General features: G+C 46.9%; 1 protein-coding gene across 1 annotated transcript in view; it reads right to left on the bottom strand.

Moving 5' to 3' along the window:
* Positions 1–27,298, bottom strand: part of LOC138579500 (killer cell lectin-like receptor subfamily B member 1B allele C) — a 288,643-nt gene that overhangs the window by 164,767 nt on the left and 96,578 nt on the right. Inside the window, exon 2 of the mRNA XM_069649820.1 lies at positions 19,194–19,357. Coding sequence (XP_069505921.1) covers positions 19,194–19,319 — 126 coding nt within the window. The 5' untranslated portion in view covers positions 19,320–19,357. The remainder of the gene's footprint in view (positions 1–19,193; positions 19,358–27,298) is intronic.

The following is a 27,298-nucleotide window of genomic DNA, read 5'->3' as shown; positions in this document are numbered from 1 at the left end:
AGCCACCACCTCTTTGTTTTCGCTTTGTCACCCCGAGTGGGACGGGTATGCCCAGGCGTGGGTCCCGTGCCTGCTGGACCTAGAGACCCAAGCTACTCCTCACTGATGAGGCCCAACAAGGCTGAAACATGTCTGGGGATGCTTGTGGTCTCATGCAAAAGGGATGTGATCTAGCAGTTCGGGCTGGCCTGCCCCTTTTGGGGTGGGACCAAGCCTGATTTGCATATGGTCTTTCACCTTCTGTAACGGCTTGCCAGGCAAAGAACAGTGGTCTGGAGGGTTACCCAGAGCAATGCCAGAGGTTAAGATTTATTCTAAACCTTCCAGCCAGCACCTCTTGGTTTTCGATTTGTCACCCAAGTGGGACGGGTATGCCCAGACGTGGGTCCCGTGCCTGCTGGGCCTAGAGACCCAATCTACTCCTCACTGATGAGGCTCAACAAGGCTGAAACATGTCTGGGGATGCTTGTGGTCTCGTGCAGAAGGGATGTGACCTAGGATTTCAGGCTGGACTGCCCCTTTTGGGGTGGGACCAAGCCTGATTTGCATATGGTCTTTCCCCTTCTGTAATGGCTTGGCAGACGAAGAACGGTGGTCTGGAGGGTTGCCCAGAGCAATGTCAGAGGTTAAGATTCATTCTAAACCTTCCAGCCACCACCTCTTTGTTTTCATGAAACCTGACACAACCAACTGGTCTAGCTGAAGTCTCCACCTTAGCTTTCTCTAGCTGCAGTCTTTGATGTTCAGTGTCTCTATCTTTGAGTGCTACTTGTAGTGCCAGCTCCTCTTTCTTCAACTCTGCTCTGTTTCCAACTTTTTGTATTGAATGGCAAACTGTTCCCTTTGTAGCTCCAATTTTAAAAGTGAAATCTTCCGGCACTCCCACTGTAAAGCAATGCAGGGTTTAGAAACAGAGGCAGCAGGAGAGGTGGCACTACCAGAAAAAGATTCAATAATAACCCCAGGGGCAGAGTGCTCAATGGTATGATCCCCCCCTTCATCAAGAACATCACAATCAGTCTGGTAGTTCACCATGGCAGCTATCAGCTGAGCCCTAGACTTACCTTCAAAGTCTAACTCCCTGGCTTCACAAGCAATCTGGAGAGCCTCTAAGCTCATCCTAGTCAATGTATTATTTGCAATAGATTCCATTGCTTGTAGTGAAGTTATTCAAGCACACAATTAAACCTCAAATTAACAAAGTGTGGATATTGTACAGGTGGAAAAGTTACACACTGATTCGTAAAACCATTAGCATCCCACCGCTACCACCAGTGTAAAGACAGGAGGGGGGTTTCTGTACTCCTGCCGTCTATATGGCAGAGTAGAAGCACAGAGCACCCCAGCCAAAATTCTCCATATGGTAGAATGGACGAGCAACCAAGGGTAAGCTCTCAGGAGGTGATGCAGGCTGGTTCTTAAGTACAGTGTAGTCCCCAAGCCCCCCACAAAGGAATGTCCACACACTATGTTATGTGATAACAGAGTTCTTTATATAAATAAGGTTCAATATATATACACAATCAATAACACAGGTTGTGCTTTGGCAAATCTCATATAGTAAATATGTACAATGCCTATGTGGTACCACAGTTAACTCTTGACTCATTTAAAATGCACCAACTGCTGACAGTTCCAATGGCATACAAAACAAGTAGCAATGTGTATCAGCATACGACAGGGCAAGAAAGACAGGTTAGGTTAAACAATGGCAGAATGGTTCCCTGGCTACTTAGACACAATTCTGTGTGAGGATCCCCCCACCTGAGCAACCTGGAAACAAAGTGTATCAACAAGCCCAGTCCATTAATGTTTAAACTAGTCTTGCTCCTGCTAGCATGTTCTACTACCCCAATGTACCTGGTTTAGCAGAGTTCCTTTGACGGTTCATTGACGGAACCCTTGAGGGTGGTCATCCTTTAAAGCAGGAGCCGCAGGGCGTCGATAGTCCTTGAAGAAGGCGAACCTTGGTGTCGAGAGTCCTTGATGAAAAGAGTTTGGTGCCGCAAAGATGATTTGATGAAGAAGGTAGGCCCGGCAGCGGGCGTCTGGTGTCGGTGTTGGCATCGACGATCGGGACTCGACCACGGCTGGCTTTTGGATCTTCCTCGTTGGCGTCTTTGTGGACTTCAGGTGGCGGGAAACCCACCGCCGGATTCTCCTCGGTCATCAACGACCTCGACTTACTCCGGAGGTATAAATCGGTCGGCGGTGATGCCAAGGGAGTCCTTCGTTTCAATGTTCATAGGCAAAGGGTGGAGTGGCGCGGCTCAGTTCTTCGAGCAGCACAGCGTTAAGCTGTCCATGCTTCTGGGCAACACGACTCGACTGGCTTCCAACGGTTACTGCCCTCCTTCGAAGCCTGGTCAACGGCAATGGACTTCGACGGCCTCGATGTCCGGGTGCTTCACTTTGAGATTCCTCGGCGGACCCCATCTCCGGTCGACAGCCTTACAGGACTGGCTTCCAAGGTGCCTCTGTGAAGATCAGCTTTCTGCACGATGTTCCCTCGTATCTTGGGGAGACGTCTCCTAGGCAGGTCCTCCCTCGGATCAGTCCTCGATAGACTCGACAGCTTTCGGATCGGGTCGAAGAAAAACAGCAGCAAACCTTTTTCTTCCAGCTGGGATTCAAGGATAAGCAGCTTCAAGTTTCAACTTCAGCTTCTGAACAATTCTGGTAATTGAGAGGTCCCCAGATATACAGTTCTGTCTCTCATTCGCACTACTGAGCCAAGCTTAGGCAGCCACTCATTCAGAAGGGCATTCATGCAGGCAGGCAGCCAATCAGGCTCACAGTGCATTTAGGCCATTCGCTTCCACCCAGACACCCATAACAAGGAATGTGGATTGGGGCAAGCACCCAGCCTTTCAGCACACCACATTGCATTCATGTCAGTTCCAGGCAGGGCTGTCTCATTCTTTGTGTCACACACACTGAAACCAGACACCCATAACATGAAGTGCATATTGGTCACAGACTCCATTCACACAGGTCCCACCCCAAGGGTGTACCCACAACATACAGTCACGGGGAAGGCTCCAGCCAGTCTGGCCTGGACTTCCCCACAATACCATATATGGGCCTTCCACCCTACAGCCAGTCAGGGGAAGGGGCAGAGTCAGGGCTTCCAAACACTTTGGGAAAACAAGGTAACAGGTAATAGAAACCAAGAGGCCACAGGGGCCATCTTGTCCCTATCAGGAATCCACTGATTCCTATGGCAGGGCCTGGGTATCCCAAAATGGAGGATACTCAGAGCACCTGTCAAATTCATCATGGAGCTGCCACGATCCCAAACCCTGCTCTGTGGGTCACACTCAGATGCCCAAAAACATACACTAGGGGTACAGTGTTGTACCCCCACCCATGGGTACCATAGGGGTATCCCAAGGGTCTCTGTTCACCACAACCAAAAAGAGAAAGAGCTGCACTGCCAGGAGTCCCACATGGACTCCTGTGCAGACAACAACACAGAACACACATGATAAGGGAGTACAGGACAAGGACATGGAGGCCCTGCCCCTCCAGTGCATTTCCAGCATCACAGAAGTACACACAAATAAATGTGTACTGCACAAGCAGACTAATCCATGTGTTCTGCTCTCAGACCTGTCTTAGGCTTGTCCCTCTTCTGCAGCCAGGACTGCCCAAGGCCTGCTGTCTGTGCTGCTGGAGGGCTGTTCCCCTGGCATTTATTTTATTTTATTTATTTATTGATTATTTATAATTTGCCTATACAGCCAAATGGTTTTTCAAGGCACATAAAGACAAAGGGGTGGGGAGCACTAAAAAACTAAATAAAAGTGATCCTACTAGGTCTTGAGATATTTGGAACGTACAAGTGCTATAAACAAATATAAAATACAGGCAGTGCGAGGGAGGTACAGGGGTGAAGTCAAGCAAAACAAACAAGAACAAGAACAGAAATGATCCTACTAAGTCTAGCGACAATTCAGGACGTGCAAGTGATATAACATGAAATGCAGGGGCGGGAGGAGGGATGGTGAAGGTAGGGGAGCAGAGAGCAATGCTAGGATGGAGGGAGGAGAAAGGACAGTTATGCAGGTAAGCAAGTTCAACACAACAAGAGTGGAAATGAGGCGACAGTGGGGTGGGCAAGAATTGGGAAATCCTCATCACATGGTGTAGGGGGGCAACAGCAGGTATGCATTGACAGTATAGAACAGCGACAAAACCAAGTGAACACAAATTGAGAATCCAACCTCTAGGTGCGGGCCACATCAAATAAGCAGCAGCAGGCGGGCAAACAGCGACAGTGAGGCAGTAATTATGAAAGCCACATCACATATAGTACATATAATTACAGAAAACTCACAGCCTTGGGTAAAACAAGAGGTCAAGCAAATTAACAAGGCACAAAGTAGGGGGGTAAACAAGTGACAGGCATAAACAGCAAAAGTTGTCTGAGACAAGTAGGCAGTGGCAGGTCTATGCAGCAGAAGTAGAAGAAGGAATTGAGCAGTTAGGTAGGCTGCTATAGCATAGAAAACAAAGTCATAGTTGATATGGTGCATGTGCCCAACAGTAGCAGCCGGCTGATTTGAGTCACAGACCGATGATGTTTAGGAGCACAGTAGCAGCATTCGGATGATGCAGGCTGGTGCAATGGACATGGAGGAAAGTTTAGAATCCAAGGACACTGGTAGCAGGTCATTGAGAGAGTCAAGGGGAGACACGTGGAACAAAAGGGGACAGCCAGGCTCAAGACAAGGTGAATGCCATGAGGGCAGGTGCAAGTGACGGGTCTGATGGCATAGGAGTGGACAAACAGCAGACCAGACAGGGAAAAGATAACAGGGCCATAAGGGGCTATCATGTAGATGACAAAGGAGCAGCTAGGCAGATAGGAGGAGAACAGGATGCAGGGCATGCAGCCAGGGAAAGTCGAAGGATGGCAACACTTACCTTGTGGTAACAGAGGTGGAGCTGCTGTGATCGGTCGCATGGAGGAAGTTTGGATCCAATCTGGAGCAGCAAACGGAGATGTCAGAGAGGATGAAGAGAATGATAGAGGGGTTGCCAGCACTGCACGCCGGCCATGGCCGGACCGGCCAGACAGCTCTGAGACCTCTGGTGTACTGCTGTGCTGCTCTTCACTCTGCATTACCGGGGCCAAAGCAGGTTTGTTGGTCCCTGGACTTCCTATGGGCACCCTTGCTGCATGTGGGAACTGTTTCTAGCTTCCTTTAAAATATACTTGTGAGTATTTCTCAATTCCTGGTCAAACTCTGCTCTTTGCAGCCCCTCTGGGTTGTCAACTGCCTCGTCTGGTGTACCCCTTGCATTTTCCCTTTCCTTCATGAGCATATGCCTATGGTTTGAGTTGTGTGCTTTGCTCCACCCTGATGCTAAAACCTCAGACATTAAAAGGTGGCACTGTACTCAATTTTCCATTGGCTTCCCTTGTGTGATGTATGTCTGTGATTTGGTTAAGTGCAGAACCTTTAAGCACATCTTTTGGACCCTCCCTTTTGTAATATTCTGAACACTGTTTGGGTGTTTTAGATAATTCCCCTGACATTTGGGGCTGTTCTGTCTGTGTTGAAGCCTTGTGTGGCCATTTCAGCTGTGAAATATGCTGTAAATGTGTTTATTCTTGTAATCGTATATAGGGAGACCACGCTCAACATAGAGAGTCCCTTCCCTCCCCCAGTTAAACAGGACCACAATACACCATTACTTTGGATTCAAATATGCTCCTCTTATGACTCATATACAGCCCTTTGGATCTCTCCCCCTGTGCCAACAATGAGCCAAGAACCAGGCCGACGTACCGAAAGAATGTATATTTATTTAAAATATAGGTAAAATAAGGTTCTGTTTATGTTATGCATGCCAGCTTCTTTGTGGCACAAAACAAAGCTTCACACACAATGAGGTTCATTTCCATATGCAAAAGGCAAATATGATTTAAGAAGATTTCGATTGCAAACAAGCACAGGTTAGATTTTAACAAATTACACATTATACAATGCCATGCTGGAGACATGAGGTTTCCCTTTTGGCAAAGGACTTCTATCCCCAACACCAAAAACCCAAGCCTCAGTGATATGCAACATCCCTCTGGTTAAAGGCCAGGTCTAGGGAATGGGGACAGTTTGAGAATTTCGTTTGGGGCAAAGGGCACCCCTTTGGTTAAGTACAATGTTTAAGGAGGGGTGAAAATTTGGAATTGTATTTGTTGTCAAAAAGACCTTTTTGTTGATGTGCAAGGTTTTGGAATGGAAAAGACAGCCTTTTGTTTTAAAGGCAGGGGTTGGGAATGGAAGAAACACCTTTTTGTTTTAAAGGCTGGGTTTGGGAATGGTCACAATTATCAATTTAGTTTTAAAGGCACGGACACCCAAATTACTTTAGGTGGCTATAACATTTTTCCGGTGTCCAGTCATAATATCGAATACAAAATTTCGAATGTCAAAAATGTCGAATCAAAAATGTCGAAAAAAAAAATGTCGATTTTTTTTTTTTTCGATATTTTTTTTTGGGCTCTAGTTTATATAAAAAAAATAGGTAAAAACAAAAAAAAAAAGAAAAAACGGGGGTTGGGGGCGGAACCCCCCATTTCGAAAAAAAAACGTCATAAAAAATAAATTCGACATTATTTTTTTCGACATTATTTTTTTCGACTTTTTGACTTTCGAAATTTTTGATTTCGAAATTATGTCTATAAACCCATTTTTCCCACTAAGGGAGAGGGTGAACTTTTAAAATTGGTCCAAGCTTCCCCCTGTGTCAATCTATTTGAGAGATAATTAAATTAATATACAATCAAATATGCTAAGGATCTACAAAATTGGTCCCCCCACACCCAGTAGTGGAAGGGAACCCACCAGTGAAAGGGAATAGTGCTGACATTTTGTTGGACAATCTACTTACTTTTGGAAATCTCTTGGCTTGGCACTCATATAGACTGAGCAGGGCTTCGCTTCTGTGGAAAAACTGATTTCTGGCCAGCACTTCCAGTCAGTGGAATCCCACAGCAATCATCCCTCTATGACTCCAGGTAAGTATCACAGCCTCTCTTTACTGGTCTCCTGAGCAATGGGAATCTCCAGCCCTCTTCCAATACTTTCCCCCAGAAGGTATTTCAGCAGATCTCCTTTGGTGATTTTTAGGCAGCTGTCCCTTTCCAATGGTGCCAGCATTGTTTACTCTCTGAACCCCTCCCATGGAAAAGTAATATTAAGAGGTGCTAACTTATGATGTCGCAACCAGGATTGGACATTTACATTTCTCTCCACCCCTGCAAGTCTAGGCCCTCTCTAAGGATTGGTTCAGGAGTATAGAACAGAAAGATTGCAACTCCTCTTTGAAATGTACATTTTGACATTACCAGTTTTACCCCCCCAAAAAGTCCAACGTGGCAAAACTTTACATTTTACAAATTACTGCCATGATATATAGCTATTAATATTCCCCTCCTCATGGCGGATCATTAGAAGTTATTTTTATTTCAGCACCTTATTGCACGGGCGCGCTATGATTTTCCACCTTTCACACAAAAAGAATAATAGTTATGAATATGAAATGTACTCTCCACATAATTAATTTAACGAGCCATCAGCTCACCAACTTTCAATTTTCCAACATTCTCGGGCAGGTAGAAACACATTTCAGTTTCCAAAAACTGAATGTTCATGAAATTAGTGGCATTGCAACGGGCTCTGCATCAGCTCAAATGACATATGAATGGACTCAGTGTGACTTATCGTTGCTGAGAAAATGAAGAATGTTGATGGTCCATATAAAATAATGGAAAAGTTCTACCATGTTATGCAAATCCAAACCCGCATTTCTCCATGTAGGTTTCATTTCTCTCAAGACAAGTGGTCCAGGGCCTCTGCAGCCTCATTGTTGGTTCAGCCTGCAATAAAGCCATCAGCCTTTCTTCTCTTGAGCTGAGGAGATTCCTATCATGCACCAGATGGTCTCTGACATTAGGAGACCTTGCTGGCATCTCCCATTATGTCCTCTAATCTTAAAATGACCACTATTTTGATCTAATTTTCTGTATTCCCAAGTATTTTCACCCATCCAGGGCTGGTACTGTGTTGATCCGGCCCTGTCGTAAATACTTGGGGTCCATCAGCTTCACAGAGATCTCCCATTTAGACAGGAGACAGGCAGGCACTTCAGAAACTGCCCAACAACAAGAAACATGGTCTGTCTCAGGCCTAAATGAGATTTACATGTGACCTATGGAAACAAAATAGCCTTTTCAATGTTGCTGTGTTTTATTTATTTAAGCAGTTTGCATCTTTCTGTTATGGTGAAATGCATTTTTGAATCTGGGTATTTTCTTTGTGTTGCAATTCCAGTATTTTTCTTACTGTGGCAACACTGAAAGTGAAAGGCTGCTGGCAGTTTGATCAATCACAAAGGCCTTTTTTATTTTGTATTATTTTATTTACAGAATGTTCGTTATGAGAAATGCTGCTGTTTGTCTCTCAGCCAACACAGTGGTGTGCCCTTTCCTTGTGTCCATGGCAGAACTACCTGTATTAATATTTTCTAGGCAAATTTAGCAGTATTGAAGTTTTAAAGGCAGGCTTTTCATTCACCAGTGGGCCTAGCCTGGCCTTTCAGTTATGTTTGTTAGGGCTGTGATTAAACCCCACGCTCTGCTTTGTATTGTGTGCTTGTAAATAGCTCTCTGGACTCATGAAGATCCAGATTAGTAGTTACTACTCTTGCATAGAATTGTGGGTGTTAGGGAAAATTCTCAAAATGTGCTAATTCCTCTCTACCTTAGAGACCCCCAGCTCTTTTGCTGGACTTTGGGACTTTGTACTTTTTAATTCTGTTTGTTTTCTGTGTTTATTTCTTTTGATTATGGAGTTTTAGACAACTCCATATGCATCATCTTTTCATGTGTGTCACACATCACCCTCAGTGCAGTGACACAGGGGAAGCCATTTATGCCGTCCCAAGGTTTAAATACCTTTTCTGGGAGAAACTACTTTTTCCCAGAGAAAGCAAAGTGAAATTGACTTTACTAGTCTTTCGAAATTCCTAGACCCAGCATACACTATCTTACAATAGAGTGCTGGAGGGGTTACTTAGTATCCCTTATGTCTAGACACTAATTTAACCGTCAAATGCTACACTTTCCTCTCGAAATGGCTGGTGGAGGTGGTTTTACAACGAACTACCATGATTTGTCCCAACTGCGAACACCACTAGCGTTAAATTGCGGGAGCCATGTTTTTCAAGATAGCGTCTGAGCCTCCTTTGTTTAAACGGGTCCCGGTCTTCTTTTCTTGCCATTTCTTTTTGGAAAGGTCCTTCTAGAGTTTGTCTCTGTGCGCCAAACCAGGTTTGGTTCCTTTGTTCCCATGCCTTTGGCGGGCTTCAGGTCTGAAGACCGCCTCTGGTGCCCGACTGTCTGGGGTGGGCAGGAAGTGAGGGAGGTGCCTGAAACTCCCTGTGCTTAGTCTCCTAGGAGACCCAAATGCACTCTGGAGTGACTGGCTGGCTGACTGTCCAGCAAGGACTGCTGCTGCAACTCCTGGACCGTTGGTTTGCCCGGTGAAGCCCTGATGCAGATCTGAATCGCCAAGTTCATCTCGACAGAGAAGCTCTTCAAGGATGACTTCATCCTTTGAGTTGGTGGGACCAATCAACTCATAAGCCACCTGAATACCATTCTTGGAGCTGGTTGTATTTTCCTCAGAGTGCTGCAGGAAACCAAATCGCCAGGCAGAAGGACACCAGTTTGTGTGCTTGACTACAGCTACGGGAATTGAAGATTTGCCTTTGCCAGCTTTTGGACCAGTCCCAGTGCAGTGCAGGAGTCCCCCGACGTCTTCCATCTTGTCCCCACGACTGAGGCTCAGCGAGATCTGCAGGAACTACCAGGAACAGACGTCTTCAGCTGCATCTTTTTCTTCATTGTAAGGTACTGTGAAAACCCGACCGAGAGAACTTAACTCTCACTGCGAAAGTGCTTGAAACTTTGGCAACTTGCAGGACTAGTCAGCTTGTGACCCAACATATGAATCTTTCTTTTACAAACTACTTCTGAGAACTTTGGCAAAGACTTCTCAGTTAACCTCCAGAACTGCTTTATCCTATACAATACTGTAGCCCATTGACTTTGGCATAACCTATTGCATTGAATCAACTTCTCTGGTGAACTCAAACTATTTCCACTGTTTTAGAGTAACTGTAATATTCGTTTTATTAACTTATGCCTTTTTGCTCCTGCTTCAAATGCTCTGAATGCCATTTTGCTCCTCCTTCAAAGTAGTTTAAATGCCTCAGAATCCGATATTGTGAAGTACTGAGTATATTTTTTGTTTGCTATAGATTGCCTCCTTCTAGTGAATGTTTTATAACTGACTGTGAAATAAATTAATAAGTGTTTTACCAAGAAACCTTGAGTATATGAGTCTCTTTGAACACGTGTAATTATAGACCTCTATGTAACACCCTTACAGCTCACATTCCCTCTTGAGATAGGCCTGGCTGCTCAGCAACGCTACCACAAAACTGTGTAGTACAGACTTATACCAAAGGTTGGTTTTGCTTACACCTGTAGTCTTAGTTGTGTGTAGTGGTCCCAAAGGGTACTGCATACAAACTCTGCCTAACAGTGGCTTTTACTTGACCCCAGTAGTTTTGGGAGGTGGGATACTAGTGCACAAGTCCTGTAACCTGTGTATACAGTTTAATTTTAATGAAAAACCTTAAGTTGAAAAGCACCCTACATGTATCAATTCCTTGTAGTACTAGACCATTCATTGTGTTTTAATATTTGTCATATTACTGGGAGCCAGATTTTGTATCTCCTGGCTGATCCTGAGCATAAAGAAAGAGTGTGTTGATGTCTCCACCAGGACAGTAGCCACAAGTGCTGTGTGGTTTGAAAAAGGGGAGAAAAGCTGTGTGTAAAAAGAAACTCTTGTGTTAATTTGAAGTCATGCATGTACATAGTAGTTATAATTGCAGAAAGGAAAGCGATCTTATGCGTTACAATTGCTTTAATGAAACACCCTTGAGGGTTCATTTTGTGTTGTAAATAGACCTTATACTTTGAAATACATGTGATAACTCATTTACTGCTTTGCTATCCCTGCTGTTCTAATGTTATCCTTTGTGCTGTTTACTGCAAAAGTGTCAGCAAAGGTTGTTCTGATTCTATTCCAGTGTCATGCTTGTTATTTCTGAGGTGCAGTATTCATTTGTTCAGGCACTTTCATTTGCCTGTAATGTGCATTTTGACCAGAATTCTTGCCATTCAGTGTTTGCTTCCCCGTTCCCTCTCTGTCTAGTCCAGGCGGGCCTTACCACACTTTGTCAAAACTTAGGTAGGGGATCACAGGTAGCCCATTTATCACTTTTCCCACCACAGAGTTTGTGGAGGCACCCCATTATCATCATCCAGGAAAACTCTGATGGCAGTTGCACCGTGACTGCCTCCTGTTCTGTTCTTAAATCTCCTTGTACAAGCAGTAGTAACGCAGCGTTAGTCTGCATTCATGGAGCCCACAGGACTCCCTTGGGGTTTTGGAGCATTTACCATAGGTGTTAGTTCTGCCTGCCAAAAATCTTCAATTTTGGGAGGTAACGTGAATGACGAACCTCAAGCCAAGTGCTGGAAGTTGTTTCTTGGCATCTCCCCCACCTCAGGTGCAATAAAGTAGTGGTAAAATGGCGGTAAATCCATTACCACCACTTCATAGTCACTGTTTACTACACCATCATATTCCTATTGCGGCCCATTGTCCCTTTACTATGTTAGTGACCTGGAGGCAGGCAGCCGGAAAGCAGAGCCGAGTGTTGGTGTGGGAGGAGGACAGGTAAAAGGTGCTTCATGGGCGAGGGGCAGCGAATGCGGATTTTCGCAAGGGTGTGGGGTGAGGGTGGAAAGCCGGCCCAATGCAGTGGCTGAAAGGGAAAATTGATTGATTAGGGGTAGCAAGGACGACTACATCATATCCAGGCGCAGTTCACAAAAGAAAGCTGACAGGATTGTGTACAGGTATCCAGGTATCGTAGTCCCTTAAAGTATTTAAACAAGTCTGTTTTCACCTTTTTCCAGAACTGGGTAAATGACTCCGGTATCCTAATCTCCCAAGGAAGACTGTTCCATAGCGTGGGTCCGTAAACGGAATCTACTGAGGAGTAGACAAAAGGAGCTCATCCCGCGATCAAAGGGGCTGTGTTGGCTGAGAGAGAATCAGTGTTTCTGTCAGATACGTGGGTTATTGAGGACCTTATATATCATGCAGAGGATTTTAAATGTAATCCTATCCTCCACAGGCAAGCAGTGCAGCGAGCGACGCAGCCCTGAGATGGGTGTAACTTCCTCACTGCGAACACCAGTCTGACGCCGGCCTTCTGTGCCTTCTGGAGGCGCTGAATGTGTTTGGCTGGAACACTAGCTAGGAGGCTGTTGCAATAATCCAGCAGCGAATTTACCACTGCTCCCCCCACTGCTGCATGATCGTTTGCATGGACAGAAGGGAACACATGTCGTAGCAGATGCAGAGAATAGAACACGGCCTGCACTTTGGTTCTTTATTTCTACAGAATATGTATGTGGCACTTCAAGTGAACGAAGAGCAAAACATGTCAAAAATTATCTCAGCTACTGAGAAATGTCCAGTATTTGGTGATAGTATTGGGACAGAAATATGTAGGCCGTTTGTGAACACAGATTATTGTATTGTGTGCAAAGTCTGCCATCTTGTGGTCCTTGAGTGCAATATCTGTTTAAAATACTCTTCTCATACATATACTTTGTAAGGAATGCTGCTTCTTTTCTCCCAGAATGACACCTCATGGGTGCCGTAGTTTAGCGTGCGCCTTTTTTTCAGGGATGAAAGTGACACTGCACGAGCAGAATGAGCACGCACTGGATGGTCTGTACTTTTTGGGGTCTCTGGGGCTGTTGTCAGGCTGTAAGGCGCTGACATGAAGTGTAATCGAAAGGGCCGGGTTCCTTGAGCGCTGCACATGTTAACCTCTGAGTGCTCTTTCTGCAAGCACTTTAAAACACTTTTTAGTGCAATCCAACGACACCTTCTTCCTGCCTCTCTCAGAATGTCAGTGGACTTTTTAGGTGGGGGGATGTCGGATTAATACATTTGTTGGGCTGCAGAATCGGGCCTTTCTGTATAAATATAGTCACATGAGCTCAGAATCAGGCCCTCGAGAGATTAACATATGCAGAGCACATACACTGTCAAAACCACAGATCAAAGACACCTTTCTACGCTACCAAATGTGTCACCCCTGCAACACTTCCAGAAAATTCTAATTGTGCCACACACATCAAAAGGAAGTGTGGTTTCTAAGGGCAGGGCCCTAACATTCATCTTTGTTACAATAACAGTCATTACATTAGTGTTTCGCTGGACATTCCTATGTGATCAGCTGTGCTTTCTAGCAGGCGTATTCATTCTATGGAATTCTAGTTGCGTTGTGTTTGTAACGTTGCACGCACCTCAGAATCAGGCCCAGAATGTGGAGCAAATAAGAAAAGTGCTATTCCATCACAGAATGACACTTGTCTCATTTTTAATGGAGATCAGAATCAGGCCTGCAGCGCTGCTTCTGCGATCAGTTCACATCACTTTTCAATCAACCTGCCAGGACGGCTCTGGCCCCTGTTAGATCTGGCCTCCGCGGGGGACCGGATCAATGCGATGCAAGGCTGCGCGGCCTTAGTGGCGCAGCTCCAGCGGGAGCGAAAAGAACACGCAGCTCACAGGATGGTGGTTGGCCCGGAACTGCTCCCCGAACTCGGGGGCGGGGCTTTTATTAACGCGGCGTGCATCACCGCGTAGCGGGACGCAGGGCGGATGTAACATTCCTCCTTTATTTTAAATGAGATTAACATTAACACAACATGCCATAAACTCCACTTCAAACAACTTTCAACTAGTAAATGTCCATGGACTCTCCTTACTCACAGTCTACAGGAGGCCCAGTACCACACATAGTCTTTGAGCTTGGCGGGCAGTCTCGTGGCCGTTCTCAAACTATATCGCCCGCCTCTGGGGCTGATCTCCACTGTCTCATTGGGGGTCTCACCTTCTCTGTCCGGCTCACCCAAGTCCGGCTTGCTCCACTGCTCCCATGTCATGTCTCCCACGCTGCCTCGTCCTGGAGGTGAGCGGGTTCTCCTTCATTTGACTGAGATGCTTCATCTTCCTGGTAGCCTTCGCCATCAGTCCACAGGTTGCGTGGCACCGCCTTGAACCACAACGCATTTCGTGTCACCTGGCGGTGTCCTCTCGTTACCGTCACCACGGTCCCTTGCTTCCCACTGACGGTCCATGGGAGCTCTTTGTATCTGGAGTCCAGCTTTGATCTTGTTGGATTTCGCAGCATGACCACCTGGTCGCCCACCTGGTGGTTGGACGGTCTCGCCCTCCTCTTGGCGCTCATGTGTGTGTTGGCACTCGTTCTCCTTCTCTCCGTGCGCTCCTTATCGACTTCGTCCGGGGCCCTGCTGGGGTGATGTGGAATCAAGGATTTTATAACGGTGCCATACATGAGGTCGGCTGGCGGGACGCTCGTCGTGCTGTGAGGGGTGCCCGGTAGTTACGCAGAAAATGGTACAGGTCGACCTTCCACGGGCTGGCGTTCGCCTTTGACACTCTTAGTACTTTGTACAGGGTCCTCATGAAACATTCTACATTGCTGTTCGCGTGGGGCCATCTCGGCATGATGTGATGGTACTTGATGTTTAGTTCGTGCAAGTGCTGTTTGAATTCCTCCCCTTGGAATGGGGGGCCATTGTCGTTCTTGATGGCGGTGGGTAAACCATGTGTTGCAAACATCTTCTCCTTGGCAGGGATGACCACCTCCGCTGCTGTGGATTCCACTATTTCGACCTCGGGGTATCGGGAGTGGTCGTCAATGGCCACCAGGAGGTAGAGGCCCTCCTGTAGTTTGCAGAAATCGATGCTAATGGCATCCCATCGGCCACGACCACGTTCCGCTGACTGAATGGGTTCTGTTTCAGGCGGAGCTCCGGTTATTTGGCAGGGTAGGCATGTGTTTATCAGATTTTCAACCTTCTCGTCGATCTGTGGGAACCACTCCCGGTGTCTGATCCGGGCTTTTGTCCGTGCCATCCCTTGATGTCCTTCGTGGGCCAGCGCCACTATTCTGTCTTGTATGCTCGGTGGGATGACGATCCGATTTCCCCTGAGCAGCAGTCCGCTCTCTTGATCGACAGATCTTGCCTTACGGTGAACATCCTGGAGAGAAAAAGCTTCGCTTCCACTGTCCTGTTATGGGTGTTCTTCATGAAGGTCTTCCAGTCGCCTGAGATGATGGCGTCCTTCACTAGGTCGCAACATGGGTCTTTGTGGGTCTCAGACTCAATGTCCTTGATGCTGACAGCCTTAGGCCTCATGGCCCGCGCCACCTGGCATATATGCTCCTCGGTCTCTTCGGCCACTTGGACTACTTGTGAGGTTGCCGCTGGAGGGTCCCTTGAGAGGAAGTCTGCCAGGTTTCCACTACCCAGCTGGTAGGCCAGTTCAAAGTTATACTGCTGGAGGTGTAACAACCATTTAGTTATCCTTGCCGGTGGGTGTGACGACGTGCCCATGGAGATGGGTAATAGGGGTTTGTGATCTGTGACCGCCGTAAACCTCCATCCATAGAGGTATAGGTGAAAGTGACGACACCCCCATAGTACAGCAATGGCCTCCTTCTCGATATGGGAGTACCGTTGTTTTGTCATGGTGAGCGCTCTTGATGCGTATGCGATGGGCCTCTTCTCCCCCTCTTTGGTGACCTCCATGAGGATGGGCCCTAACCCTACGGGGCTCGCATCCACGAACAACTCCGTCGGGAGCTCGGTGTCATAGTACGCCATTTTTGTGTCGACGGACAGGGACTCCTTAATGTTCTTGAAAGCCTCCTGGCACTCCTGCCCCATTTCCATTTGGTGTTTATTTTGGTCAGCTCGCGTAGGGGCTCCGAGAGAGTGGCCAGATTTCGGATGAACCTACCACAGTAGGTGGCCATGCCCAGGAAACTGCGCACTTCGGTGGGTGTAATTGGCAGGCTTGCGGCTTGAATGTCTGCAACCTTCTGGGGGTCAGGGGAAATGCCTGTGCTGCTGAATTTGTACCCAAAAAACGTGATTTCTGATTTGAGAAACTCACACTTTTCCTTATGTATGGTTAATCCAGCGTCTTCTAGCCTGCCCAGTAGTGTTCAGCGCCTCTTGAGATGTTCTTCCCTGTCATGAGCGTAAATCAGGATGTTGTCGCTCACATTGCGGACACCAGGTATGTCTCGGATGACCTCTTGAATTGTTTGTTGGAAGACTTCGGCCGCCGATGATACCCCGAAGCTCAGGCGTTTGTATCTCCGCAGCCCCAGATGTGTTGAGAAAGTCGTTATGTAGCGAGAGTCTTTATGAAGCTTCAGCTGGTGGTATCCCACTTTCAGATCAACTTTGGAGAACACTTGCGACCCTGTGAGGTCGGCCACAATTTCATCGAGCGTGGGTGTGATATGGTGCTCCCGCTTGATGGCGGTGTTTGGAAGACGCATGTCTATGCAAATGCGGACTTTGCCAGGCTGTTTAGGCTTTCTTGTTACAACCAGGGGCGTTGCTAGGGGGGGGCGGGCGCTAAGGGGGCTATAGCCCCTGATCTTTTGGTTGTAGCCCCGGATCGAATCTCAGAAGCTACAGCCAAAAGACGAGCTAGCCCCCACTCCCAACTGTTCCGACATCAGCTTAGCCCTGGGTCTTTTCCAGACCTAGCAACTCTCCTGGTTACAACCATAGGGGAGACCCATGGTGTAGGCCCAGTCACCTCCTCTATTATTCTGGCTTCTTCCAGCGCTTTGAGTTCTTTCTCCACTTGTTCTCGCATGTGGAACGGTGTCCTCCTGTGTCTCACTGCCTTCGGCTGTACCGATTCATCAATGTGTAGTCTAATAGTCTTTCCTTTCAGACACCCTATGCCCTTTTGCAGGTTGAGATAGTGCTTCAAAATGTTCTCAACTTCTTGCACCTCATCCACTTGGCAGATGAACTTGGCCAACCCCAGATCTTCAGCCGCGTCCCCACTCAAAAGGCATTCGATCCCCGCCTTCACAACGTAGATTTTCGACCGTAGTCTGTTTTTTCGCCGTGGACGAGAGTGGTGTGGAACCTGCCAACAACCGGTAGGGGCTTCCTGCTGCCGTACGCGAACAGCAGTGTGTCCGTGTCCTTCAGATCTGATTGTGGTTGTAGTGTCTGGAACATGCTGATGGTCATCCACACTTGCTGGTCTTGAAGGGTGACCAAACACTTGCGCCTTTGGAGGTTCTTTCTCTGTGTTATCTGTCCTTGATCCAACGTAGACACTAGGTAGACCTTCCTCCCTTTTCTCCCTTGTTCCTTGCCGGCATCATGTTGTGTGCCTGAGACATCATCCCCTTCTTCCTCGGTCGATGAATTGGCCTTTTCGACTCGCCTTGCGCTGGCTTGCTTCTTCTTCTTGGTCCTGCTCTTTTCTTGAGGGTTCTGCGGGGGCTGTGCCGGGGTACCCACTGATCGGCATACCTTCGCATTGTGGTCCTTTCTGCCACATGCTCCGCACGTTGTTCCTTACGCGGGGCAGTTCCGCCGGCCATGTCGCGGTCCACCACACCATCCGCACTCCGTGGGACCCGGGACACGTGGCTGCCACCTGTTTTGTGCGTAGCTGCCGCCAGCCTCGTCTGTTGGTGACATGGGACACCATGGCTGTCATGAGGGCGGGCTGTAATTTTAGTAGCGTAGCCCCCATGTTTGCAGCTCTGGTATGTGCCAGTTCACTTTGTCGACCCACTTCGAGAATTCGTGTGAGGAATATGCCTTTCTCACCAAGTACCATCCGCCTTAGTTTTTCTGAGTGGATGCCATTGATGAGTTGCCTCTGGATTTCTTTTTCGACGTTCGTGAATTCACACGAAATAGCTAACTTCCTCAGCCGCATGTGGTAAGCGTCCAAAGTTTCTTCTTCTGCCTGAATAGTGGTGCAGAACATGGAAGTCTCATGGTCCGGGTTCAATTGTGGGAGGAAATGCACCGTCAGGGCATCTTTTGCTTGTTGGTATGCATCCTGGCCATCATCAATGGTTAGCGAGTTAAAGATACGTAGTACCTCGTCCCCCACGTTCAGCAGCAGATGCAACCTCATCTTCCTGGATGTTGTTATGTCCTTGCATTCCATTGCCATTTCGAATTTCTGGATCCATAGCTGCCACCTGGGGCCAACTGATGACGGGTCTGTAAATGGGTCAAAGGGCTGGATCATTCCAGAAGAGTGTCCCTGCGGGTGAGCCTGTGGTGATGACAACAACAGGTTTGCTGCCAACCTGGACGGTGTGCCAGGTCTGGGGGTGGACATGCCGGTTGCCATGGCTGGGGTTCGCTGACCTCACCTTGTTGCTGGTCCCTGGGCGATCCCTTCCGAATTTCCAGATGGGCAGTAATGTCAGGATCAGGCACTCACCACGTGCACCCGTGTTGGATTTATGGATGTGCTTCCGCAGTGGGCCTTCCTGATGTTTCCTGGAGTTTCCGACTCATGGGAGGCAGGTAGAAAGTCTTGGTGCTTCCGCATTTTGGTGGCCTGCCCATTTGTAGGCTGAATCGGGTTGATGCAGCTGAGGATCGTATTCCTCTGGTGTGGTGGACCACCCATTCCTTTTAATGGGTGGGGGGGTTTTGTGTGTGTCCCCCCCACCGGCTGTCCAAAAATGTGTTTCCTATGGCCGTGGGCAATCAGCAGCCTGTCGAGCGCTGAGCGCGCGTGTCTCGTGTGATTCCCCTCATCGCCATTGTTAGATCCGGCCTCCGCGGGGGACCGGATCAATGCGATGCAAGGCCGCGCGGCCTTAGTGGTGCAGCTCCAGCGGGAGCAAAAAGGACACGCAGCACACAGGATGGTGGTTGGCCCGAAACTGCTCCACGAACTCGGGGGCGGGGCTTTTATTAACACGCCCTGCGTCACCGCGCAGCGGGACGCAGGGCGGATGTAACAGCCCCCTCCCCTTCACTCCCTCAGAATGGCAGAGGAATTGATAGGTGGGGGAATGTCGGATTAATACGGCACATTCACTGGGCCTCGGAAGTCCTCTCCAGAGGCTAGTAAGTGTTCTAAGCAAAAGGATTCTGAGAATGGGTAAAGATGCTGGAGAAGAGAGCGATGCCTTACCAGCTCTGCCTGGTCCTGGATGACGAGCAGGCGGGAGTCCCTGGAGGAACAGTCCTCGTGGCTTGCGCTCCAGTTCTTTGCGTTGGGGGATTTTGCGAAGTAGTAGCACTTTCTTTCAAGTGTCATCCAGCCCTCAGGACAGTACAGGGAAACAGATTCAGCACCTGGAAAGGAACGTTATAGTGGGAGTTAGGCTCTCATGCAAAGACCTGAATGTCTTGTCTGCTTTGGAAACAGTGCGCTCAATTTTTCCTGACCTTTACTTTTTAGCTGGGGTGTTGCTAGGTCTGGAAAAGATCCAGGGCTGCGCTAATATAGGGACTGTGGGACTCGGGCTAGCTAGCCTTTTCGCTGTAGCCCCTGAGCTTCTACCCAGGGCAACAACCAAAAGACCCTGAGCTAAAACAATAGGCATGTCAATACCTGCCCATCAGTTCTTCGTGCCCTGCTCACACCTGGTTTTATCAAAGAGAAAGTGGAAATCAGGCCGGGTCTAGGATTTGCGAGGTCAAGAGAGGGACAAGACGTCCAGGGCCAGTACTTTGCATATGCATTCACAGTACCGGAAATGACAGCACAGGAAGTTACATCACATAAGACCAGTCTTTAATTGTCAGGTGCATCACCGAACATTCATGACAAGAAGTTACTAAGAGTGTGCCACCAAGAAACAAATAACTATTATGCAATATATAAAAGGTCACTTTTAATACTATGTATTGAGCCCCTACATTGGAGGCCCCTAAACCATGATAAAGCTATGGTCGAATAACACAGGCAGTGAATTAAATCACATTGAGGGAATCCCAATTTTGGCAGATAATATGAATTGCCCAGGATCAAACACTTCAGTTATGCTGCGAATCAATGATTTGGGGTAATCTACACTTTAGGCACTGGGCCACATATCTCTGAGCTCTAGCTGGTACAGTTACAGATATGTGTTCATGTTTGACTTTCAAGGGCTAAAATAATGCTCTGCTTTAAATACATTATTAAAAAAAATCTATTAATCACAAAATAAACCATCGTAAGAGATACATAAATCCGTATAAAAAAGTATTAAGCAAAAAAGGTAAGACTGCAGTTTCATGTTTCTCCTTCTGAGCAACAACAAATGATACTGTGTGATAAGGTCATCTATTTGTAGTCAGTTTGACAAAGGCATGCAAATTGCTATTATGCTCAAAATGAATAAAATGTCAAATTCCACAAAAACACTTTAAACATGAGGATTTGAGACTTTGATAGAAGGCACAGATGTTAGTAGCGCAGGTACATGGAGGTGCATGCAGCTTACCCAATAACCCTGCCCCTTCATGAGCATTTATTAGAGGCTTCTGTTTCCAGACAGAGGTAACTCGAATGATCTTTTGGGATTGTCTTCGGCATTCACGGGTATACCCAGCGTCATGCCAGCCGCACCCCTCCAGAGACTCTGGCATACGACTCTGACGCTGCGGCCATTTCACAGCATTTGCTGAAAAGCCTTTTTGCCACATTTATTTTCATACTTTCTTTGGGTATTTTTGTATTTGGGTTTTGGGGTACTGCGGGTTGATGGAGGGGGGAGAGGGCAAGGAAGAGGAATGTGAGGGCTTGCAGAATGGTGAGTTGTAGCACCTGATCCTATAGTACAACAGGATAAAGGCACAAGTGCTCGTAGGTGACTGACAGCTCTTACCTATGCAGCCCATAATCTAGTGTGGCTATAAACAAATAAAAGAACCACATCCCACAATGTCACTGCAAGCTCCAACCCTGCTTTGTTTGTGCTTTTAGAATTTAGAAACTTGTTTCCCCAATAGCAGGCTAATGGCAACTTCCCAAGGACTGATGCATAAATCACGCCTTTACGTGCCCCTCCTTAAGCCCACTAGCCCTTCACATTGGCGCATTAGCTCCTGGGACATTGCTATTTCCGGTTCAGCAGCTCCTGAGATCCAGTCTCTTCTTGATTCCCACCTGCAGGGGCACACACTGGAATATCTCCTCCACGGAAAAAGTCTAGGTCCCCAAGAATTCTCCTGCAAACCTGTCTCGCCTGCTCTGCCTCTAGGACCCCGTCAGCTATTCCAACAGTTCCACTCCCACTCACTGCAAAGCCAGGTCCAGCTGGGCAGGTACTGACAGGAATCAGTGCAGTTCTTCTCAAAGATCATCAGTGCCAAAGGCCTTGGTTCTCTCTGGAAGTACCGTGTCCACTTCCTTTCCACAAGCTGAACTATCAATGAGAAGACGCAGCCCACCTGTGTGCGCAATGGCTCTCCGGCCATGCACAGACCTTGCAAAGGAATGTGTCATGGTGTCTCACTGGCCTGCCGTGATTCCAGTGAAAGGGCTCTTCTGTCCATGCTTCATCTCCCATCCCTGCTGCTGCCCTCAGCCAAGGTCACGTGGTCCTTTTAGTTCACGCCCGCCGATCCACTTTCTCTTTTTCTACAGGACTGACTCCATATGGACATGTTTTTTGTGGGAGTGGAAGAGTACATCAGCCACATACATGGCTCCGTAAACCCCACGCAAATCATGCTAGACATCAGTGTTAAAGTGCTGAGAGGTGGCAGGTAGGTTGAGGAGGCCATATGGCATGACATTTTACTCAAAAAAGCTCTACATGGTCTTGGAAGAGGCCTTCCATTCGTGTCTTTCCCTGATTGAATTCTCCATCTAAATCCAGCTTCCAAAAACAATGAAATGTCTCAAACTGGCTCCAGAGATCAGGAATGCCCGGCAGTGGATCGGCATTCTAAGTTCTGATCTGTTTCTGCTTGTGGTAGTCCATGCACAGCTGGAGAGTCCATGCACAGCTGGAGCCCCAGCAGCGGAAGTAGAAGATCAAATGGGCTTTTTCTCCATGGATCCATCCACTCAAGTCTTTCCTACACTTTGCTCTTCTGTAGAAATATAGTGGATTTGCGGGTGCAGAATCTTCTGACTGGGTTTGAAATCGATTGGGCATGGTATGGGGTATCTTGCAAGCGAGAGCACATCTCTGAATGTTTGATGTTGAGGTGGGATATCACTGACAGTGGAACTATGGTGGGGCTATCAGAGGAACGAATGCAAGGGTCCGACCGACTTGCTTTCAGTGATGAGATAAAAAACATCACTTGTTACGAGGTCTAGTCAATGCTGGGATTCTGCCGAAACAACCACCACATTCCCAAAGTGACAGGCAGGTCGGGTGTATCAATGGCAGCTAATGTACTGGAGCACACAAGTTATTGAAGCCTAGTGTGTGTTTTTAAAAAAAGGTAGCAGGCGCCCCTCTCTCGAAACACGTGTATGGGGTTGCTGTTGGTACTCTTGTTCAGAAGGGAATTGCCATAGCATTTCGGTGCTGGACTGCCCATGTGGGCGGGACAAAGACTGATATGCAAATGGATATTTCCTATCTGTGAAAGGTACAGTGAGCAAAAAGCGATGGCTGCAAACTCTCAAAGTGGGAAAAAACCACAGAACAGGTTATCATGCCATGTTCTTCCTGGAGAGGGACGCCTGCTACCTTTTTTAAAAAAAATGTGCAAGGAACTTGGGGTTGGTCACCCTGAGTTACCTGGGGGAACCCAGACGTGGACTCCCTGCTCACTGTGCTCAGAGAGACACAGCTCCACCATCATGGAAACTCTTTGAGCTCACTTTAATCAAGCCTTACCATAAAACGTTTCACTTGAAGTGCCTGCCAGTGTTTTTTCAAGACAGTCTTTTGAGAGTTAATGTCCTGTCAAAAACCAGCATTGGCAAAGCCAGCAGTTTTGGATTGTGTATAAGTATCAGGCATTTGCCGGGCACTGCTACTATATGTCCAGGTCCCTGCATCATTTTGCACCTGCTACCATCAGGGGAGTTGCTAGGTCTGGAAAAGACCGGGGGCTACGATGATGTCGGAACTGTTGGGACTGGGGGCTAGCTAGTCTTTTGTCTGTAGCTCCTGAGATTCTATCCGGGGCTACAACCAAAAGATCAGGGGCTATAGCCCTCTTAGCCCCCCCCCTAGCAACGCCCCTGGCTACCATCAAGGACCAGTTAAAACCAATATCGCAGTGCCTGTCAAGTGGCTTTCTCATGCCTGCACAAAAGCCATTGCCAATGCTTGTTTTGTATGTGTGCACCAGCCACAGCACCGATTTCAATTAATAGAAGCTAGCACTAAGTTTCCACCTCACTCATATTGTTCAGAGAATCACATTGTTTTGCATCGTTCTAACGAGTGTCACCTGGGACTTAACAGGACAAGGCTGGTGTACACACCTACTGTGTATGCTATTTGCCTGCCAGCAACTCACCGAGATAAACACAGATCAAACATTTAACAACCACTCCGGGAGCGGACCACCCAACCCAGACAATTCCTTCTTCTACAAACCATATACTAGAAACGAAGAAAACAAGGGATGCATTTTAAATGGAAAATAATATTATATATAACTAAAAATAATAAGAGATCACCAAAAAAAACACTAACCACTTCTGTCCCACACAACACTGGACGACGCCCTTCTGGACACAACAAGCCCAGTGCACAAACCAAAGCACGTCCAGAAAGCTCTCACACACAGATGCCAGTTGCTCCTGGTTCTGCACCCATCAACAGATGAGCACAACATCTACCCTATCCCTCTCTCCCTCACTAACCAGCCCTACCCAATTTTACTTGCAGAGCCATGTGAGCACCCAGAGACCACGACATTGGCAGTGGTGCATGCTATACATCAACATAACAATGTAATTAGTTTTACCTTTGCAAATATTATATATTCCATCTGCCAAAGGGGTGCACTGCAGTATGTCTGGTGTTTACAAGGCAAGTGTGATCTCCTGCAAGGCTTGTCTAACCACTGAAGTGAGCAATAATGGGCCAAGTGCATCCTCGCATCCTGTCTCCTGGGACATGCAGCATAGGTCGGTACTAGCATGTGACAAGTTGAGTATGCGAGATATGGCATATAATACAACATGAGAGGTTCAGGGGATGAAGGGCAGAGTTTTTGCAGAACTTTAGTCAAGCATGGCATCCCCCTCTTCTTACCCCTAGATCTGTGCCTCTCCTACCTTAGAAGCACAAGCGCATCCCTGCATTTCTTCAATTGTACAACTTGGTTGACTTCAGGGATTACTTGTTCCAATTTCCCCAACACCGACATCCCATACATGAGGGCTTATTTAAGCTTTGCCTGTCAACCATTCCTTCAGTATCTCATGTCTCTTGGCAATGCTTGTTCCAAGTTTCCTCAAATTGATATTTTATATTAGGAGAATTGTACCATATTTGTCATTGATTTTCAATTTTATTTGGTTGGTATTGAAAAGTGCTTCCCAATTGTTCGTTAGCATATTGACACGTCCCGGGGCACCATAATCTTTAGGTTGACTCACCAGTGTAAGGTGCAGCTGCAGTGAGGAGCGTTCATTAGGCAGGCTCCCCCTTTTGGCAGAGTTCTTCTTGGTTCCAGTCCCGCTGCGTGTAGTTCACCTTCAGCCGTCCCTCCAGGGCACCTTCTGCAACTTCACTGGAGTTCCTCCTCTCCGGTCCAACACACCTCCATACGATCGCTGGGGAATACCTCCTGCTCTCCCCACGGCTTGTCTCCCTGATTCTGCCTCTGCCTTGGGGCTCGCTTCCCGCTCTGCGCACTCCGCAGCTTTCACTTCTATCCTGCTCTATACTACTACCTGCAGGTGATATCTGTGTTTAAATGTACCATGCAGCTGCCTTTGATTTTGACAATTAAACTGACCCTGTACTTGGTGTCACATTCACTCCACATCAACTCCTTGCTCCTCCTCTTAGTCTCAGTACTTGAGACTTTCTGGGACTTCGAGTCCAATGACATTGCAGATGGCATTAAATCACATAGTTGAGCAGTTTTTTTAAAGGACAATCATCACAAACATTAGATGTTAAATAACAACATGCCATCAAAATCTCTGGAATTAGGGTTTCTTCCTCACAGAGAAGGGAAGAATACAGCATCTCTCCCGTCGGAGTCTTCACTTCTCCCCGGTATTCATCCCCTCTCCCATGATCCTTCCTCCTCACACCAGCCCCAGTGTCAGGATCAGGTATCAGCTGCCTTTGCCTGGCCATGTGTGAGGAGACCATCACCAGGGAATCAGTGATGACACTGCAGGATGCATCACAGTGCCCAGGGCCTATGGGTGCCACACTTTTCTTCCCTTTCATTCCCCATGGTCTGAGCAAAGGATGGAAATGATAGAGAGGTAAGCACAGGGACAGAACAATAGGTATCAATCAATGCCAATACTAATAAATGCTCCCGTGTCGCTCCTGGTAAAGCTTCGGCCTTGTGACAAGATTGCTTGTCCTCATGACAAGCTCTTTTATGTGGTTAAGGAATTTGAAGCAGTGTCTTCCCAGCGCTTCCTTGTGCATCACTTTCTGACAATGATTGAGTGTTCAACCTGATTAATATGCTGACACATAGCCAGGCCGCAAGCAGATGGTTTGACTCCTTCAAAGTGCATGCGTTTATGAGAATATTGCAAGGAACTATGTTGTATTGTAAAAGACAATTTTGGTGATTAGTCTTCATTGTGATATGTATGGAATAAGGATAGGGTCTTCTTCCTCTATTTGGCCACGGGACTCCTCTGTGACTTGCAATATCCTTTTTATGTACAGTAGGGGGTATTGTATTCCTTATAATACATGGTCATACACCGTCATCCCCTTTAATGCCAGGTTCTTGCTTATATAATCCTATTGATGATAGAGATAATCAATGGAGAATCTGTTTGGATTTTTTTAAAAACTCCCTAATTTGCAGCTTCTAATGCGTTGCTGAAAAATAGTTCGAGCAGTTTAATAAAATGCATCCAAAACGTTTTCGTTTTGTGCTTTAAAATAAATTATAAGTTGTAGAATCTTTTCCTCTTTGTTAAACGTCAGCAGTGTATAGAATACACATAGCACAAACAGTGTCACAGAAAGTTGTTTTTGAAAAGCTTGTCATGCCTTTATTTAAGTGCTGCAGTGACAACATGAATTCTGCTCTGTGCTGTATCAAGCCGCAGGGATTGTGAAGTCACAACTGAAGCATAAAAACTCCTTACAGAGCAATTGTGATTTCAATTTATTTGTACAGGTTAGTAGTGATGTCACAACTAGCCTGTAATATGACATTTATTTTACAGGCTTTTATATGGATATTGCAAGTTGCTATACATTATCAACAAATTATTTATCATACAATAACATATGTGATTGTAATGCAGCACTACTGGAGCCTTTATAAAGTGCTTACAGCCACAGAATGGCCCATTCAAAGGCTGTGGTTTGTAGTGTGATGTGCTCGGCAAAGTGCGCCTTCTGAACATGCCGCCTGTGACTTCGGACATAGGTCAGTACTAACACTGGTAATGCACAGGAACTTTTCCACTTCATCTCTTTAGACATCAAAACCTGCCCTCCCACCTCTGGATTTCAGATAGGATCTAAAATCACTCTTGTTCTGTCTCATCATGATAAAAGAATCGCCTTTCCACACTGAACTTCGACAATATTCCCCGGTAAAGGCCATGCTATATCTGTAGACCAAGTATTTAGAGCAACAAAACTAATCAGAGCACATAATACCTATTAAATAAGATTTTTATTTTCATACGGTAAGATGGCTCAGCATGTTGAGGGCTTGTTGCTGTGATCTGTGTTTGATCACAGGTTCAAATCCCGCCACGTCAACTCAGCCTTTCATCCTTCTAAGGTTGATCAAGTTAGTACCAATTTCGATTTGGTAATAACAATGTATTTAAATATGTTCTATGTAAAGCATTTTGGATAAAAAGTGCTACATATAAATATCAAGTTATTATTATTGTGATGTGTCTTCAGCTGGTGCCATGTCATTAAAATAACAATCACAACTGCTCAGTTGGATAAAAGATATTACGGGATTCCTATACCGTTCAAGCGCTTGGCGCTTCTCCTGGGTATTCCCCCGGAGAACTACCCATCATATAGGTTCCCTAGGTCGTGGGAGGCCCTGCTCCCAGCCAGGTTTAAAGCGATGGCATAGAACTGGAAACTGCCTTCACTCCTGGAAAAGGGTCGACTGACTTAGGTAAGTGCGGGAGGTTTTCCT

Source organism: Ambystoma mexicanum, chromosome 3p (assembly GCF_040938575.1).
Source record: "Ambystoma mexicanum isolate Mex_15411 chromosome 3p, UKY_AmexF1_1, whole genome shotgun sequence".
Taxonomy (NCBI): domain Eukaryota; kingdom Metazoa; phylum Chordata; class Amphibia; order Caudata; family Ambystomatidae; genus Ambystoma; species Ambystoma mexicanum.
This window is presented reverse-complemented; position numbering and strand designations above follow the sequence as displayed.